The 19,584-nt window shown below is 37.5% G+C and overlaps 1 protein-coding gene across 5 annotated transcripts in view; it reads right to left on the bottom strand.

Annotated features, from left to right (window-relative positions):
• The window catches only part of NFIB (nuclear factor I B), a 177,062-nt gene that overhangs the window by 53,170 nt on the left and 104,308 nt on the right, over positions 1-19,584 (bottom strand). For all 5 annotated transcript variants that reach the window (XM_065655431.1, XM_065655430.1, XM_065655433.1 and 2 more), the window contains exons 4-6: positions 11,504-11,572; positions 9,249-9,369; positions 7,326-7,444 (exon numbers count right to left, since the gene is read on the bottom strand). In XM_065655431.1, coding sequence (XP_065511503.1) covers positions 7,326-7,444; positions 9,249-9,369; positions 11,504-11,572 — 309 coding nt within the window. The remainder of the gene's footprint in view (positions 1-7,325; positions 7,445-9,248; positions 9,370-11,503; positions 11,573-19,584) is intronic.

Genomic DNA, 19,584 nt, shown 5'->3' on the forward strand with positions numbered 1-19,584 from the left:
GGAAAGAAATGTCAGTGCAGGTCCCTGTGATTCATCAGGCACTATATACTTATCCTTTCAGTAACTGAAGATATTCTGCACCACATAAGTTCACATTTAAAAATCTGATCTCAGGTTTTTAAATAATTTCTAATAAGAGCTAATTAGTTTAAAAAATACTAATGAAAACTGTTATTCAGCAACATCGGAATAGAACAGTTACACTTAATAGTTCCTGGGCCATATCTTGCATTAAGATGTGCTTTTTATCACTAATTTCAAACAAAGGATGTCTAGAGTCACCATCAAGGTAACAGAATGTTGCCATAGCATAAAGTTTATCACATATTAAGAGCTATGCATACAACAAAAATATTCTTTTCACTTACGTTTTTCACTTATGTATACAGGAGATGCATATTCTAGACCTGAGTGTGTTCACCTCACTCATCACACATGGAAAACATTAACTAATAGGCCTTGCCACAATATATTAGGCAAAATAAAAGACAAAGAACCTATAATGAGATTTTTTACAGTGACTTTATTGAGCAAAGAACAGCCATTTCCAGGAACGCAAAAAAGCAAACCTTATGCTTCCTACTGTATCTCCTACTGTGGTTGTCTGCATTTCTAAACATTTTATTATTCTTCATTCATATGTTCAGAAACTGAAGAGTATGTGGGCAGAAGTCAGGTCCCTGCTCTGCCCAGGGTAGAAACTTCCTCATCTGCTACTCTGAATATTTGAAGGTTCTTATGAACATGTTTTAAATTATTCTAAAGCTATTCTAAACACAGAAAACTAGGTATAATCTATGTTGCTTTACTTTTGGAGAAAGTGTAAATTTAATATCATTCTCACCCAATAATGGAGGATGTACATTTTCTTGATGTACAAGCAGCTTCACTCATTTTGAGATAACATTTTTGCTGTCCTGTTCATGGATTTTTTTTCCCCCTTTCTCTGCATTTTTAATTAAATAAGCATTTGAAAGCTTCTTCACCTATTTTTCTGTACCTAGTACCTTTCAAGCTCTAAGGATAAGGCAGCACTTTTCATTTTTATAAAAGTAATGTTTAACTTATTTTACGTACCAGAAGTTTTTATTGTAAAATTGCCTCTATTGAAACTGAAAGTAAACAATTCCCTGTTGATTTTAAATTCGTTTTAATTATCACGGCAGAACTACTGATTTTTAATGAGTTGACATAATACCTGTTCATTGAGCACTACCAATGTCTTGTTCTGCAACCAGGAAGAAAGAGGAGAACCAACCTGTGGCCCTCTAGGCGAGTCTTCCGTGCTAATGCTGTTGTTTGTTACCACAATTTCACTTTCAGCACTATAGAAGCCAACAGGCTAAGAGAAGCCATGGGTAAGAATTCTCTCTGGAAATACACTTTGAAAAGTTACTTTTGGAGAAAAGTACCACTCACCTTAAAAATATGAAGCTATTAAAGCTTATCAAGTGGCAGCATTTGACTGGTATGCGCACAGTATACTAGTTAAAAACACGGAAAATTCAGACAGGTGCATAAGGTGTGCATATATATATACATGAAAAGTACGTGTATGTGTTTGTATACATTGATGAAATAGTATCTTGAAATATTAAAAAATACAAAGGCAGATGTAACTGAAGTTACTAACGAGACATTAATTGCTTTAAAACATGCTTTGACATACAAGGATTTTGAGAACTCAGACTGACCCAAAAACACAGAAATGCATTTAACAGACATTCATCAACATAAACCTTCACAAGATGAATTCATCTGTTAGATGGAGAACATGATTTTCTAAAGCATTAACCTTCAGAAGGAGCACTGGGAGCTGGAAAAAATCCTGAACTCTGTCCAACACTGGCCACCAAAATGCCAAGGTGATCTGTTATCATTCTCAACTCCTGGACAACATTAACTACTTCATCTTTTAGTTCCCTCACTTCGGAAATAAGAACATCCATCTTTGATGGTCCATGAGAAGAAGGCCCAAGAAGGTAAGAGCCATTGGGAAGGACCCCAATGGGGAAGGACTGGGGTGGGAAGAAAGCAAAAGGGGACAAGTGTCCAGAAGAAGGATATCCAACAAAGGGGGTCGGGACCTGAGAAGTGAAGGGTCCAACAGCTGCTGGCCAATCAATGGGTGAAGGCAGTCCAGCTGTTTCAGTTTTAATGGTATGCTGGCATCTTGACTCTTGACTGTTGGTAGAGGTGGGTGAGGTGTAAGAGAGTGAACATGATGAAGAAACTGTAAAATTAAAATTCACTTCATTGTATATTGACATTCAGTATTTCAAGACACCTGACCACTACAGAAATCCACATAAATCTCTCCACTTTTATCATGACCAGCATGCATTGGTGATCACCCCTGTTTTATTTATTTACAACATACACAGAATTGTAACACCTACCAGTAAAACAGATCTCAAGGACAAATACTGAAATTGTCTGCAATTATGTTAATGCACTTTGTCAAGCTAGCTTTGAGAAGGGAAGCCAGAGGTGCACACACTATGCTCTATTCTTCTGATATTCATGTTTCCCTATGACTTATGGAAAAAGTATCTGATTTACTTACCAGTTAATAAATCAAGATGTTCACCAACAGTTCTTAGCGTATTAGATCTGAAGGTTTTATTAATCCACTCCGCTAGCCATTGGGTTTGTAATATTTTTAATAACTTGCTCTTCCAAATAGGGATGGTAATTCTTTTTCCTGTACAAAACCTTATCCTCCTCAGAATTTCTGAAGTGCTCAGCAAATTTACCCATGCAGCGACTTCCATATATTTCACAAAGTATTACTACACTAGTGCAGGAACTAAAAATTTTGTTTAACACAGAAACATATAAAGAATTTAGTAATAGCAACTTAGAAAAAGGAAGACTGCAAGAGATTTACCACAAACTACTTTTTAGATTTAGATATATTTCCAATTGGTAGAAATGTAAGACATGATCCAGACATTATTGAAGCTAATAAGACATTCAACTAGGAAAAACGAGGTACAAGAGAGAATAAATAACTTTCTCCATATCTGACAGCAGACACAGAAATTGAACGCCTAATTGTCATTTTAGGGCTCTGTTTCTAAGTAATGCACCATTCTCAGAGATGACTTTTCAGTTCCTTAGGCTCTGGGATTTTTGGAGAATGGTTAGTTACTTAGAAGACTAATGGTAGAGAGGAGGTTTGGGGAAAATCTTTGCAGTTATGATCCTGTCTATTTGCTCTGCAGGAAAACCTCACACCTTTTACAAAAAATGATGCAAACAGAGTCATATTTTAAGTATTTTAACACAGCAAAAATAATGGCACAGACTACAAAATCTTCCCACAATGACTGAATGCATGTAAACTCAGAAACAGCATTGTAAATCCACAATAATATCTTTTTAAATCTGGTTTTGAAACTGCTTCACATTCTGTTGTGGTTACATATATTTTTAAAATAGTCACAAACTGTTGCAAGCCAATGAAGTAAACCTCCAGGACAGTATCATGGCTACATGAGCCTTTCTCTTATTTTCTTCTATAAGGACTTACAATCTGACTTCAAGAAAAACAAATAAAAACTTTTTTTTAAGACTGATTTTGTTTATTATAATTTTTTAATATTTTTGTATCAGAACATTAACATGCATAACAATACTAGAGCATTGGATAATGAAGCCACTGCTCACAAACCTTTGAGGACTGGCTCTGACCAACCCTATGTCATCAAAAGTTCCCATTTTTCAGATATGGTTACTTATTTCTGCCCAGAATTACCTCTTCAAACAGCCAACTTGCCTAAAATAGACTATAAAATACAACATCTGGAAATCCTATCAAAACATTTTTGGAAGTGGTATGACAGGAAGACGACAGATAACAGCAAAAGGACAAAGTCTGGAGTTTTACAACTGAGAGTAGGGTGTGTTATGAGGAAGATTTTATTGTAGCTGGGCTAGATTTCTTTTTCTTCGTTTCACAAATGCCATATCCTGGCTAAACCACAAGTACTCCTGTAGCCATGTTTCTATCCCTCATGATGCATGCTTGCACAGTAGAGAAGCTGTAGAAACTATGAGGATTACACCAGAATCACGCATACAAAATGACTCCTCTCCTGATGTCTACATACCTCCTAAACTACATATCTGTTTTTCACAGCAATAAAAGGTTGATCTAACCTGTTCCACTCCACTTCAAATTTTCATCTGTTACATTTAAATCTCAGTAGATTTCTGTGTTACCCATTAATCTTTGTCCCATCCTCTCTATCAAAATAGTTCGACATTCCTTAGATACCTATGAAACTCCTAAGTACTTTATTCCAAACCATTTCTGTTATCATTGTTTTATTGTGACTATCTCCAGTGCCAGACTACCACTGTCATCTCATTTCTGCTATTTCAAAAATGCAGCTGAACGAAGACATGAAAAGCCTTCATGATAAAAGAATCTTTCAAATCTACGTCATCTCTGTTTTTGTGAAAATACATTACCCTTGGGTATGCAGATGAAGAAACTAGATCTATTTCAGTTCACAAGTTAAGAGATTTTTGCACTGTCAGGTTCAAAATAGAGACAATGAAGCTGCAACGAATAATACGATATTTTTTATATCAACTCTATTTCTGATTTTGTTTCTCCTAGAAGAGTTAAAATTGCATCAGAGTGAAAGAGAAGCTGCTTACCCATAAACAAGACACCTATGCATATTCTTAATTGTTGGCACTGTGGAATGATTCATATTTCTGGTGCTGGTGACCTTTGGAGACTGCCTGGAAAAGCAGTACCTGTTGGGACTACATGAGCATCCCCTGGTGACACTGGATGAACACAAATGTGATCCCAAATGGCTTCTCTTTTTTTCTCATTTATGCCTAACCTTATACAACACGTAGATCTCCATGGGAGAGATGAACATAGTATCAGTGAGCACTCTGGCATAGAAAACACATCCAAACATCATTACCTTTGTGCTTGCAGGCATAAGGAAAGAGAGTATAGGTTTTCACAAATTTCATATCCTTGTAAGACCTCTATGTCCAAAAGGAGTTTAACACAGATACATGCCAGTATGAAGATGCTATCAAGCATCTTAACAAACTAGCAGCAAAACAAATATGTCAGAAGCTGCCACATACCCCTTCCCAGTGAGGCCAGGTACCAAGGACAGGCATTGCAGTCACTACCTTACAGAGTTTCCGCAGCAGCATTATAACCTCAGAAGGTACAAACAGAAATAGTTAGGGGTAAAAGGCTTGTGCTTCCCCTAGTATAACGGTTCTCAGAGTGGCCAATGGTATATCTGTCCCTCTGCAGGAATGCAAGAACATCTTCAGGACAGAAAAAATGAAGTCCCTCATAGTGTCTCAAAGAAAACCTCTTTGCCAGGGATCTGGTAAAACGTCACTAGGCCCAGCAGTGCTGGAGAACAGGATATTCAGGGACGAGTGTTAACTCTGGGAAGCAAAAATAAAATAAACTGATTCAAGTCTACCTCTTTTATTCTCTCTCATCTTTTGAAGTTCCCTGGTTTATGAAAGGTGTATAGAGAGTTAAAGGCTGTTTCAGTTCAGAAGTCTGGCTACTCAATGTCACAGAAATTAAGTGACGGTTCATTGTAAATCTGCTAAGCAATCTGAACAATAACATCGTTCACTACTGATAAGTGTGACATGAAGAAGGCTGGTAAAACGGAACAAATCCAGCGTTCGCAGAGCACAGTTCTTTGCAAGCAGAATGATTCAAGAGCTAAAAAGCAATTGAAATAGTCAGGACCTATCTGTGAAAGGACTTGGGCTCAGCTCTCCACGTGGCACTGACTTTCTTGGAAGTCCCTACAGCTCACTCATCAGCACAAAAGAACTTAATTTCACAAGTGTGGAGATGCAGAGACTATTTCACCAAGGAACAACTGGTTGTTTTCCCCACAACCACAAAATTAATTTATTTGAAAAGCACAAAAATTAGTTGAGGTACAATCCTGTCTTTTACAAAAAAAAATGTAAGAAAGTGTCATGGCAAAACAGCTAACAGTCACAGAGGAAAATATTTTGCACAAGGGGGAAGATTCTGGCTGGTAGAAATGCTATTTTGCTGTCTTAAGTTTGGTTCTGCAAACACATGGGTAAGATTTTTTTTTATTAAATTCAACAGTGAATGCTGCAAACAGCTAGAAATAAGAAAATACCAGAGCATCCATGAAAAACAAAAAGTAGAAAAGAAACCATTAAGAAAAAGACTATCAGATATTGTGTGAGAGGAACAGCCTAATGATGAGAACACAGATCAGAAGGCAGACAGAAGCAGATTAAAAGGAGACTGACTGTATCGAAAATCTGAAAACAAAAGGCAGCTAAATTAAATACTAATCACATGCTACCTTGCATACAGAGATGAAAGAGAAAACTTAGCAGGTGGGGAAAAAAAAAGCCTAAAACAACACAAAAATTAGGTAAGACCAAAGGGTCAGTCAGTTACTGAAGAACTGAGAGCAATTACGAACAGAGGACAAGGAAAAGGAGGGTAAAGATTGGAGGCAATGGCATGTTTTCTTCTCTGTTTCACTGTTACATACTGTGCTGCACATTACACCTTCCAAATAGCTGCCGCACCTCAGCCATAGGATCCATTAACCAACACTGGTTAAATACATGTGACTTTGTACACATTTTCACATCACAAAGGTGAGAGAAAAGACTACACTGGCATCTAGGTTTATAAAGCATCGAGATAACATGAGGGAAAGTTTTGACAATTAATTTTACTGTTTTGACAGCCATAACTTTCTCCTCCATAAAACCATGTTCCTTGCTTCTGACAATCCAAAACACAGCAACACTTACCAACACCCTTTAGCATATGAATATAGTCCCACAGAGCTACGTGTGGGCTCTTCAGAAAAGAGCCTATTGGACCTAGTCTGAGTCACACAGTATGGACTAAATGCACACACAGCAGTCTGTCACGGTAAAACAACAACTGAGTAAACTAGTGTTGACTCAACCATAGTATGGAGATGGTTTGGTTTTTACTTGCACTCAATATCCTGCTGGGATAATCACAGCATACACAATATTAAGTACCTCACTTGCCACACATCTTTTTAAACAATAGATAAGGCAGTCAGCAGACAGAAAAGTTATTACGTGGTTGTTTATATCATATCCTGTTGACTGTTGGTTTTAACTATATTAACAAAACCAGCAAATACACATACCTAACAGAAAAATAATGATTCTTCTAAAATGCCATCATTTTATGGCAGTAATGGAAAGGCAGATGCAGAGATTTATTGTGTATTTTAATATACTTCAAGGTAAAATGGTCCCATGTTACTCACCTTGATCTCTTTCATGCCATGTCCGACTCCCTGCAGCTGGTGAATTTGGAGAAGGATAAAAGTCTCCTGTTGGGCTTGGCTCCATATTTTCATCTATGGAGATAGTTTTGGGTCTTTTGCTGTTGAAGTAATGTGAGATTTGGCAGTGAATATGATAAGCAGCTATTAGTGGTATATAAACTGTTTGGATTTCAACAAATATTTCAATGCAAAGTAATTCAGGCATACAAAACACAAAAAAGTGAATATTAGAGCTTACATTAACTTACATAGACAATGTTATTTAACAATATGTAATGTAGGTATGTGCTTGCATTTTTCACGTGATTTAATATTTCAGAGATGGCATGATATAAAAGCCCTAAGTGTTCTCAGTTCACCAGCATTTGGCTGAGCAACAAAGAAACCAGCTCCTGTAACCCACCAAAGAAAGTTTGTGTCATGAGGGTGTTAACACTACACAGAAATGATGAAAGCAAAACACAGCACTGTAAAAGTATTACTAATAAAGTCAAAGTAACCAGGAACTTTTCTGAATGTGTTAATAAGGAAAAAAATATCGTTTTTACCACATTTCATAAGGTCAAAATTGTAAGCTTTTCAGAGGTCTAACCTGAAACAAAGACTTTTCATTTTGGACTAGTTTAATTAAAAACAACAAAAGGCCCATATTTCAAGTCACTCTATATATAATGAAGGAGCACTTCAATACAGTGGAGGGAAGTCAGGTTTCTTCATAACAGTATATATTGAAGCGGTTATGCTGACTGCCAAAGAAAACCAGGATGAAATTTTTAATAGTAGTGATATTACTAATATTGTTGTTGTTATTTAGACAACACTGTGAGAATTAATCTATTCATTTCTAAAAGGTACTAGGTGAACTGCCAAACTGAAAATACAATAGAATGAAATAAGAGAATATGAGCAAAGTAACTCAGAAGCACCAGGTGCTGGTGGAAGAGCACCTCAGCACCCTGACAGTCATGTTAAACCCTGTCCCACTGTGCACACACTTCCTGACTCACTGGGGTGCAGAAACCCGGGACAGTGAGAGGTCCTATAGTGCTTATGATTTCATGTTACACCGTGCAGTTTCAGAAAACCAAGGGGTCCCAGGAGTGTGACAGACAGTATATTGTCTGGAAATCAGAAGGAGGGCACACCAGGTTCTCCACCTCTATGGGTCTGCTGGCTGCTCCTGAGGGACAGAACAGTGTCTTTCTCAGAGCTGGGAGAAGAGAACATGTTGTAGCAAGGAAGATATGGGTCCCTCAGATCAAACTGCGTGTAGCTAGCACATGGAGACCCTTGAGAAAAGTTAGAGAGGCTTTGACTACCTCACATGCTCCTCCTTGTTACCACTGTGCTGGGAATTGCCTCTTGTAAGGGTGAGGCAGCAACTTTCATGAGCTGGGGTGATGCTATAGATAAAGATATCACCTTGTCTTTATACATCTGTCCTAATGCCTTTTCCACAAGAAACAGTATCTGTCCCAACATGTCCTTCCAGACAGAGGTCCAAGAGGGAACCCTCAAAGACAGCTTTTGTCCCTGCAACCATCCCATGGCATCAAACCCTGACAGCAGGTTCTCAGCTGCTACACCTTCCAGAAACTCAGCAGGAGTTTTAGGATGAGTAACTGTTCTCTTGGCAGATGATTCAGTGAGCATTTCAAACCCTGACAAAAGTTACTATTGTCTTTGGTATCAACGATGATGACAGGCAACAATGACACCACTTTAAATTACAAGTTTTGTAACATATATATCTCTACATGGACTATGGTAATGTATGTAAGTTGCCTACCTCACAAAATCAGAGGAAATTCACAAGACAGTTCACTGTTGACAGTATTTCTGAATTGCTTGTCCTACATTATTCAACTTGGTTTCTCATTAGCACTTAATTCAAGTTGTTACCTGCTTGGTGGAGAGGACAAAGACCTCTGTAGATTTACTCCCGAATTCATATCATGGTAATATGGCTGGCTCGGAAGCTCTCCAATTGGGAAGTTCACTCCAGTTCCCTGGGTTATGGGTGCTGAAAAACACATCATCGTAACGAGTCACAGACAATCTTGTACATTTTTAGCCATCTTTTCATTTTTAACACTGGGAAAAACACATTACTACAAGTATCTAATTTTCTGCCTCTTGCAGAAACAAAGTACAGACTAGTTCTATCAATGTTTATGTGCCTAAAAAAGTGAATTATCTTCTCCAGTCCCTAGAAATCCCTTAGCAGTTGTGCAGACATAATATATTTGTTTTATAACAAATAACCTGGAATCATTAACATGAAAAAGGTAACACCAACCTTGGTGTAAAGTCAAGCCTTCTGTAGAAGGAGTTTTACAATGAATGAGGCAGAGTTTATAAGGACAGCTAGTATTATTTACTAAAGAATGTAAATAACTGGAAAGAACAAATTTGGGGACACAAAAACTCTTTACCCCTAACGCTAACTCTTTTGTATTAATAATGGCCTTCAGCTCTGACAGCTTGTTTTGCTGCCTCCATTTTCTTTCACCCAGTGCCACAGGTATTTGTATATGTACACCTACACACAAACACACACACTCAGCATTATCTTCACCTCCTCACACAGCCTGTGTACTGTATGTCTTGGCATTTCAAGAATAAATTATATGTTACATATTGTGGTGTATTTACCTTTGTTCACTGTCTGTGCATTGTGCATTTTAACTACCTTTGGCACTTAAAAGAATAATTGCATGTTGTGTAATGTATCTGAAGGTTTGTATTTTTCCTGACGGTTAAAGTACTACTCAGTTGTGGCTTGAGGTTAAACAAATGCATGGTAAGAAACCCCACAGAAACCACATGCTTTAAAGCTTATTATTGGAAGTATATCTGTATAGCAGATGCAGAAGGTACAACTTCATAACAGTTACGATATTGATTCTTTTTTTATCTGAATGGCTTAACACTTAAAAATGTATTTAACCACCTGACAACTAAAAGAAAGCTGTATTTTGCATATCTTCAGCCTCCTAAAAGAGCAAAACCATATCTTCAGGAACCACAAAAAGGAATATGTTTTAATTCTGCAGGATGGCAGTGCTCAGTATTTTGCTGAGGACTCAGAATAATTTTAATTGTTGAATATTAATCTCTGACCACAGCAAATGAAGTGGCACATGCACTTTAAGCCTCACTAAGATTATTAAATTCCTCAAGCATCCTGACCTGGCATGAATTAACTCCTGTGCAAAATTTGGACAGACAGTTTTGGAAACTTCTGCCTGGCTGGTTTTTTCCTCACTCCATCAGAAAAGAGATTTTCCTGGGTCATTCAGTTGTTATAATGTGGGTGTCATCACTATAGACACTTCTAACTACAACTTTCACGTATTTTTGTTCACTTCCTAATGAAGTCTTAAGAGAAATACTTTAATAGTATTGATACTAAAGAGAGAAAAGACGTGTTCAGAAAGCAATGGCAAATGAAGATATGCATTGGTTTTATGAGATACTATTATAGCAAATTCTTAAAAATCAACAAAATAGATCTTATTTATGTTCATTTTGTTTTTCCTTTCTGCAAAAGCTTCACACATCCCTTTATATTTAATTTTTATGCTACTTTTTTTTGTTTGTTTAATGTTCACATGCATAACATTTCTGATGCAAAAACAAGCCAACATAATTACAAATTCAGGTACAGCCACTGCTATGAGTAAAAGGAAGACAAGCATATAATACATTTAAGTAGTCATCCTTTATATCCATGCTATGATTTTTGTTTTAACAGCTACAAATTCAAAAACAAACTAAAAGAATAATCAGATTGTTTAGAAACATCCAATGAAGTATAGGACAACCTTAAAAAGCTGCAAGTCTAACAAATACAAGGTTTTGTTACATATAGTAATTTCACTGACATATCAGTCCATGAAGCTGTGCAGAGGGACACATAACAAATCGATTCAATCCTTAAAAATTCATGCGAAAAAAAGAAAACTTCTGCTTGGTTTATTACAAACACATGCAAGATGAACTGTAATACTGTGGACAAGATATCAAAGTTGTGTGTTATAAGCATTTCCTATGTATCCTACACCTCAGGAAGGAAAAAAAAAAAAGTTTAAGAAAAAAACATTCACTTGATTACAGCAGGCGTTGGCAATGATTAAATGTAAATGATAACTTACTTCTGGACACCCTCACAAGTTCTGACACGTTGAACACTCCAGATTTTACGAAACTGTCCTCAAGGTATACTGCAAAAGATCACAGTACCATAATTAGTATCATAAGAAGATTAATAAATAACTGTAGATAAGTTTATACACCAGCTAACAACAGTATGAAGAGTCCCAGAACTATAATACACAAACCAAGGTACACTGAAAGCTGATCACAGGACCTATTGAAAGCTAAAATGGATGCAGAGATGTAAAAAATTTTGAGGAGTTTTGAGAAAGTAATTTTTTAATATGTGTATGAAAACTCACAAGCAACACACTGAGTTTCTAATTAACCATATAGAAAATGCTTAAAATCTAGGCCCTTTTATTAGTATCTTCAGTTTTTCAGTCAGTATTGAACTGTATCAGCTGGACTAAGCAATTTCAGCATAGAGCAGTCCTGTCCTCTCATACATTAGTGCTTAATAGATTTTTACTTAACTCTTACACTGCTCATAGTGACTTCACACTACCACTTAGCTAGTATTTCCCATAAAAGTAGGAACTCAGCAAAATAGCTGAGCTATTCCATGGATTTTTGTATACATGCTGAATTATATATCTAGAAACCTACGTTTAAGAAACCATGTATTATTGTTTTGGCTTATATTTACTTATTCTAAGATAAATGTATAAGATATACTCTCCCTGCCATGAAATTCCGGCACAACTTGGAAGTACTGCAGTGAAACAATAGCTGATAAGCAAGAGTTATCTCAGTAGTGTAACTACATACCTCATAAAAAGGGAGCTGAGAAACACAGGTTTCTGTGGAAGCCTCATATCAATAATCACTGCATGAGGTGACTTGACTGAATTTGAGATTACATGACATCACATCCTTTACAGGTAGGAATGCCAACCATTTACCAACAGAAATATTTAGATCTATACTTGGTGCACATTGCTGCTCCAACAGTATTACTTTTTTATTTGCTTTCATGTGAGATGGTGCACTGAGAATTTCTTACTGTGGTCTCTCCAGTTCCTTTTCTGAATCAATACAGCTTTTTTCTTTCAGAAATTCACTGCCAATTTTTTGTTCCAAATGTCCGAATGAGCAAAAGCACACTAAATGTCTTAAGTAACAAAACAAACAAACAAAAAATGCACCTCCTGGAATATCTACTGGTTTGGAAAACAAAGGTTCAGTACTATTCTCTTTAGGTTTCTTTTGTCTGTTACTGCTTTCATCTTCAAGTACTTTAGGAAAATAGTGCCACTATAATCAGAAAAGTGACAGAAAAGGCAGCACACTTCACTTGAGATATCTGTCCTTGGTACATCTGGAGAAATCTCTACTTCGTTTTCAGTATCAAACAAAGAGGGTACAGGCAAAAAGAGCAGTTTTCACTGCTTGCTAGCAATCTTACTAAAACCACAGAGCTGCCTCACCCAGCATCTCTGATATTATTTACCAGTGCATGTATAAATAATGAACTTGACAATTCAAGCTGAAAGAAAGGGAACACATCCAGCTGAGCACATTTCCTGATGTCTTTATTATGCTGTTATACCTATGAGCAAATGTCAGTCTTCCCCAGATGAAAAACCATCCCAGGAGCAGGTGCAGAGGGCCTGCAGAGCACTATAGGCCAGTGGGATCATCCTGAACCGTGTCATGACAATGCCATCATCCTCTTATCTTCCAGTCAATGTCACTTCATAAGATATCCCTGCATGCTACTTCATATGATATCCCTGTATGTCTTTATTTCCACTGGTAGCTCTGCAGGTCTCACTCGTTTTTCTTCACCTCTTTTCGCATTCCTCTCCCTCTCATTTTCAACAGCTTCTCTCCATATCTGTTACTTTTTCCACTTTTATTGTCCTTCACCTGGATGTTGCAGGCCTCTCTGCAACCTTATTCATCTCCAGTTTCTAAGAAATAGGAGACTTTCTCTTTCATCTTCTGTATTCTCATGCAAACTTTGTCCTTGTTTTTTGTGTGGACAAAAACACAACTTGGCTTCTCAAGTATTTATTTCTTTATTTGACAGGACTTGGCATACCCTTACTATAAAAAACTGCAGAGTTAATGTTTCTTTTTCCTTTCTTCCTTAGTCTTCATTTTTTAACCTAAGAATGGGCAAGCTGGATAAACGCTAATAATTCCTTTGACAATGGCAATATTTCCCTTCTCTGCTGAAGTAGTACATGAACAGAAGATTTCCAAAGAAAAATTTGGTCTCTTGATTTTAGTTGGCATGTAAGTGAAGTATGGCTTAAAGCCAGTGTACAAATATACAGCCAGCTCTGGAGCTGGTAATGAGACAAGAGTGAACTTCTTTGCTGCTTATTCAAATACCAGTACCACTATTTCAAAGCACAAATTCTCCCATTCGAGTTGGGCTAACTTGAGAGGAGTTTTACCCCAGTGTAGATTAGTCAAGCTATCATTACAGTAAGAACATGCCCCAAGGCTCACATAAAAAAAAAAAAAAAGTCCATGTAGGATTTTATATGGAAGAACACAGATGTATACATGTATATGCACACACACACACACAGACACACATGTTTCATCTTCAGCCTTCTCTCATGAATTCTTAGTTTTTCTCACTGGCAATACTGCTGATACCCACATAACACAAAAGCAATACAGTGTGTTTCTCTCATTGTGACAATGAAATGGGAGCAGGGAAAAAGTTCTGCCACTGAGTGGTACCACTGTTCATCACCCCCTCACAGAAGGATGCATTGTTCACTGATGGATCTTCCACCTAGGTCTCACCTTGCCTTGGATGGTCCAAAAATAATGACACTCACAGACATATGCAAATGCTTTGCCTGGCATTAGGAAAGAGAGAGAAACTGCAGCTATTGTAAATCTCAATCAACTTAGAAAACAGTTTCATTCTTTTCCCAAAGGAATGTCACAAAATTTTATTAAAAAATTGATGCAACAGTAAACAGTCTATGTCACAGGCACTGAGCAACTTCATCCTGAGCCTTATGCTCTAACAGTGAAGTTACATTCCAGTTGTGCCTCCAAGTGCAGAAAAATAAACACAGTAGGTTTGGTTCCAGCACTAGTGGACTTCAACAGTTTTAACTACTTAGGAAGTGAACAGGAATTTTTTTTTTCCATTAAACTGATGTAGTTTGTTGCAGATACATGTACTCTACATACAACAAAGGATAAAGAGCAAGATCGTATGCAGCAGGACAACAGCATAGGACATTTTGACTTTATGGTGTGAGACACTGCCTTTTACCTTGTGCAGCTGATCTCCCTGCTGAAGATCTAACATTCATATTCACATTAATACACTGCATGCAAGAAAAAAACACTTGGTGATACTCCGTATGCTATAGGTCTTACTGGGTTTTTGGTTAAGCATTTCCTGATGCACTGCTTGCATTAACTTGCTAAAGAGTCTTAAATTAGCATTCTTGAAGTGTGTTTTTCTGATCTGTTCAGTACAGAAACTAATGCACTTGATAACAGTCTATTGTTGTATTCCTCATAGAGGATTTACTGCATCTTTTGATGGTTGTGATAACACTTTGCTGTCTTTATTGTTCAAACCTAATATGAGCATGTATTGTCATTGACTGAAACACACCTTGCCAGAGAGATGACACTCTCTGAAATGCATTTCACTAATTGTCATTATTCTTGAAAATCTAAGTTCTATAAAAGAACATTTCTACCAAAAGCACCATAGTGAAATTCTGTATAAACAGTCAGTAACTTCCAAAATCCATGAACAGCAGTGGATTTTTTTTCTGTATTTCCTTTTAGTATTCACCTTTGTGCAGAGTGAGTATAAAATCTGTCTTCTCTCCTTACCTTTCGTACAGAAAACTCATTTCTGAAAAACACATGTTCCAAACAATACTACAATGACCAGACCAGTGCCAGCAAGCATGAAAGAGAAACAGGTTAAGCTGAGCAGCAGTCCTGATCAGGCTCCCCTCATACTGTCAGTAACAGGAGAAACCTTCAGTAATGCCTCCAACTACTATAGAAGTTATTCTGTCCTAGTCCTTTTACATCTTCTGCTCTGTACCTGTGCCGTGCCTCCAAGATCTGGGTTTCAAGTATAGCTTTTAACCATGCTAAGACTCAAATGGAGGGGAAAAAAAAAAAAAAAGCTGTTTAAATCTACCCAAAAACATTCTGAGTTTGCACTAACGTACTGTAAAGGGCTTTTCTCACATTACTTAAAAGATTACCGGTGACGTCTGGCTTTACAAATCTTTAACCAGCCTTTTTTATGTCTTCTGATTTAATTGTACTTTATGAATAGAATGCCTGTTTACATTCTGCTGCATATTGTCTAGTGCCGAAACGTAAAATTGCTTCCTTGTATCATTAAACATCTAGTTTTTTCACTGATACAGCCTTGATTTTGAGTAACTTATAAAACAGGAGTAAGGTTCCAATCAGCGCAGGAAACTATTTGTGTTACTGTGCTTTTATTTCTGGATCTTCACAAATAGGAGTTATAAAGCAGTAGATAGACTTACTAGCAGTGAGACAGGTTCAACATCAGGAGCTACCGTGAGAAGAAAGGCTGGAAGCTTCAGCCTGGTATACAAAATACTAGTAGAGAGCTGCAGCTTGACTTTAAGTTATGCAATGCAATGTTCTGGATGCTGCTACAGTTTTGTTTTACCTCTGAAAATGCCACAATTAAAGATTAACTAATTTCATTGCATTGCTTGTCTTGTTTGAGTCTTTGAAAACTGACTTTTCAAGGACCAGCTCTTGCTGCTCTCCGCAGTATATGACTTCTACAGGAAGCTCTCTCACTTCAGCAGGAATCCTAGTGGCATAGGCCAGAATTTCCTAAAGGCAGTGAAGCGTGGATGAGCCAAGGAGTGACGGAGAAGATTTCAGCTATGATGTTTCTTGAAACAGTAGCTAAGGTCTGTCCAGAGAACGAGGATATTTTGGTTATCTCACAATTGTCTCTGGCCTTGTTGCATACCCACAGTTTGTTTTGGTGTTTTGTTTTTTCCTGAAAGTTTCAATGATGCTGTAAATGTGACAGAGAACAAACATGTTGCAAAAAGATCCCCTGACTCCATTTTACTTTTTAGCACAATAAGGAGCTAAGAAGTTGCCTATGCCACTTTCAGAAACAAGTAAGATTTTCAATATTCTCAAGTTAATAACAAGAACTATAATATCCTTCAGTGCTTCAGTAATTTGAAGAAGTAAACATCTGGTTTAATGGACTCTGGAATCCATGCACCGGAATGTAATAAATTAGTTGCCCCAAAACCTAACAAGAAAGAAAACTAACACAAATGCATACTGCCTACCACTCCAGAGAGTTTCAGGTTATATACAAACTACAGTCAAGATTTAAAAAGGTGTTGGGGCAGGTGCTATTTAACAGCTGACTGCCACATACCAAAAAAATAATTTCCTGATGCCAACACCAGTTGCTAGAATTATAACAGGTAACCTAAAAGTTTTTAGTAAATCCTTGCTCTGTGCATACTTTGAAGTAAAAACCATTGCGCTCACCATTGAACACAACAGCATCAGAAGTGAACATGGCATCGGAAGTGATCACAGCATCATTTATTTAAACAGCTGGACAGTTGATGTAAAAAAAAAAAAAAAAAAATCAGAACACTAAGCCAGTAGACAGTGATAACTACCCACACCAAATTTCAAACCAGCACGCAAGGCCAAAAACTCCTCCTCTTGGAAAAAGGGGCCGTACAATCTGTGCAGGTTTCTGACTGTCGAGATAGTGTGGCTGTGCACTGGTTCCCAATGTCCCACCTGGCTCAGGGCTGAGAGGCTGACAAGGAAGTGTATCACCTCTCAGACACTGGCATTACTAATTCATAGAGCATTTGGGAAAGGGAGAACTCCACAGAAAATCAAGCCCTGACCAAACCCAAGCCTGTTTTATTTGAAGATCACTATCTGAGATGACACAGTAGCAGGCATATGGGAAACACTTAGCATTTCAGAATATCCACTCCCATGCTGAAAAAGCGAGGTGAATATATGTTTGTTTAAATACGGTTCTGGCTGAATCCCCAAACTGCTACTATGGCATCATTGCTTCCAAAAGAAAAGCTGCTTACAATCATGAGTCCAGGGAATATCTCTTCTGTTCCTATTAGTTAAGGGGCTAATTCCCCATCCAGAAGAGGATAACTTCCAATACAGTAAAATAATCAAAACATCTGTGTTCTCAGTCATTGAAAACTCAAAAACATTTGCTTATTGCATTTCCAAAAAAAGAGCAAAGGTTGAGACCACGTTACTCTTCAGAGGTGATTTCTGAAACTATACATGCTAAAACTTAAATACTTCTATCTAAAACAGTCATATAGGGGCAAATTTATTACACATTTCTTAGGGCTTGATCCAAAAAGAATGTTCTCTCTGTGGCTGCTAGCCCATACGAAAGCACAAAAATGCCTTTGAGGCTCTACAGCTGCAAGAGAGATTTGCATATTGACAGACAGGTGAGGCTGGTTGCAAGCTTTTTGGCAATACCTTCTTTAATTAGAACGAAAAAAAATAATTTAACTCAAGTCTTCTTTGGAAACGGTTCCCAGAATAAAATTTCTGGTGAAAACAGAAGGGGAAAACCAATTCCAGAGCTGTAAGACTGAGGACTCACATAACTATGCCTCATTCAGATTAAAGATCTTATCACTACATTAATTCCATGACAACATGGATACTCTGAAGGAAAGAAGAAGGGAAACAGTGGAGAGGAATGAAAGGCAGAAAGACAGTTTCTCAATCTCTCTGTCTAAAAGTGTGTAACCCCATACAAATAATCTAATATTCATCATCACACAGGCTCAAATCCGAGTCATCTGCATTTCTCATTCAGCCCCGACTAATGTTACAGAGTTTGAAAAATTTACATGACAATATTCTTTGGACCAGCTCAAGTGGAGTAAATTCTACCAAGGAAAAAAAAATAGCAGGTCCCACTTGTGAGGAAACATAAATCTAACAACCTCTGAACTCAACTGCTTGGATAAGAGCAAAATCTGAACACACATTTCTTCCCTCACCAATGACGCTCATGACTGTCTGTGTCAGAATGGTTACGTTTCCTTTGCACCTTCTGAAAAGTATCTTTTGTATTACCCAATCTTTGAAACCTTGAAGCGACGTGTACAAGAAGAGACTATTCTCCTCCAGCTCCATCCAGAAAACAAAAGATGAAGAACATGAAGCAACAGTAAGAACCGGTATCTACTCCCTCAGGTTCCCAATTCTCTCGATTCGTCAAATTGTATTCAAGTCTCTATCCCATCTTATCAGCAAATCAGGATAACATTTTGCTCTATCAGTGTTGCTATTTCTTACTCTTATTTTAGCTGCTTAAAAAGGCTATGTTCAAAAAATTTGAGCAACATGGCAACGACTGAATACAGAAGTGTTCAGCTGGTGTACAAATGAATCAAGTCTACCAAGGAGCAATCTCACATCAGTGACAGGTAGCAAGTAACCTTACTAATGTCAAACAGATGTGGCCACCAGGCAGGAAGTAAGGGAAAGAAAAATAAAGCAGAACAAACCCCAGAAAATCCTCTACTAGAAGAACTGGATAGTAAGGTTTGTATCACTGGAGACCCAATTAGCTTACTAGTAGTTCTAGACATTTTTCCTCTGTTTACTCACTCTCATAATTTTCTTATGCCTGACAGATGAACTTACTGAAAGATCACTCCCTCTGTCTTTAGTACACATCCTCCTACACCTTTGCAGGTATTTTGAGACACACATGTCAAGGAAGGATCATTTTTTACATTTTCTTAAGCCATATGAAAGACCTATGGGACTTTCAGGCAGCAAATAATACAGCATTACACTGGAACTGCCACACTAGGTCTCCTTCAACAGCCTGCCTTCAACAGTATCCCTGAGCAGATGTCCAGTAGAACAGTAAGAAACAGAGCAGGCCTAAAGTATTGGTTTGGTTTTGGGTTTTGGTGGGATTTTTTTTGATTGATAGTATCCAAGGATACAAGTATTTTCAGTTTTAAAGCTTATTAATCCAGGTGTGCCCTCTGTCTGTTACTCATTCTGAATGGATCCACGA

Source organism: Caloenas nicobarica, chromosome Z, assembly GCF_036013445.1.
Source record: "Caloenas nicobarica isolate bCalNic1 chromosome Z, bCalNic1.hap1, whole genome shotgun sequence".
Classification (NCBI taxonomy): domain Eukaryota; kingdom Metazoa; phylum Chordata; class Aves; order Columbiformes; family Columbidae; genus Caloenas; species Caloenas nicobarica.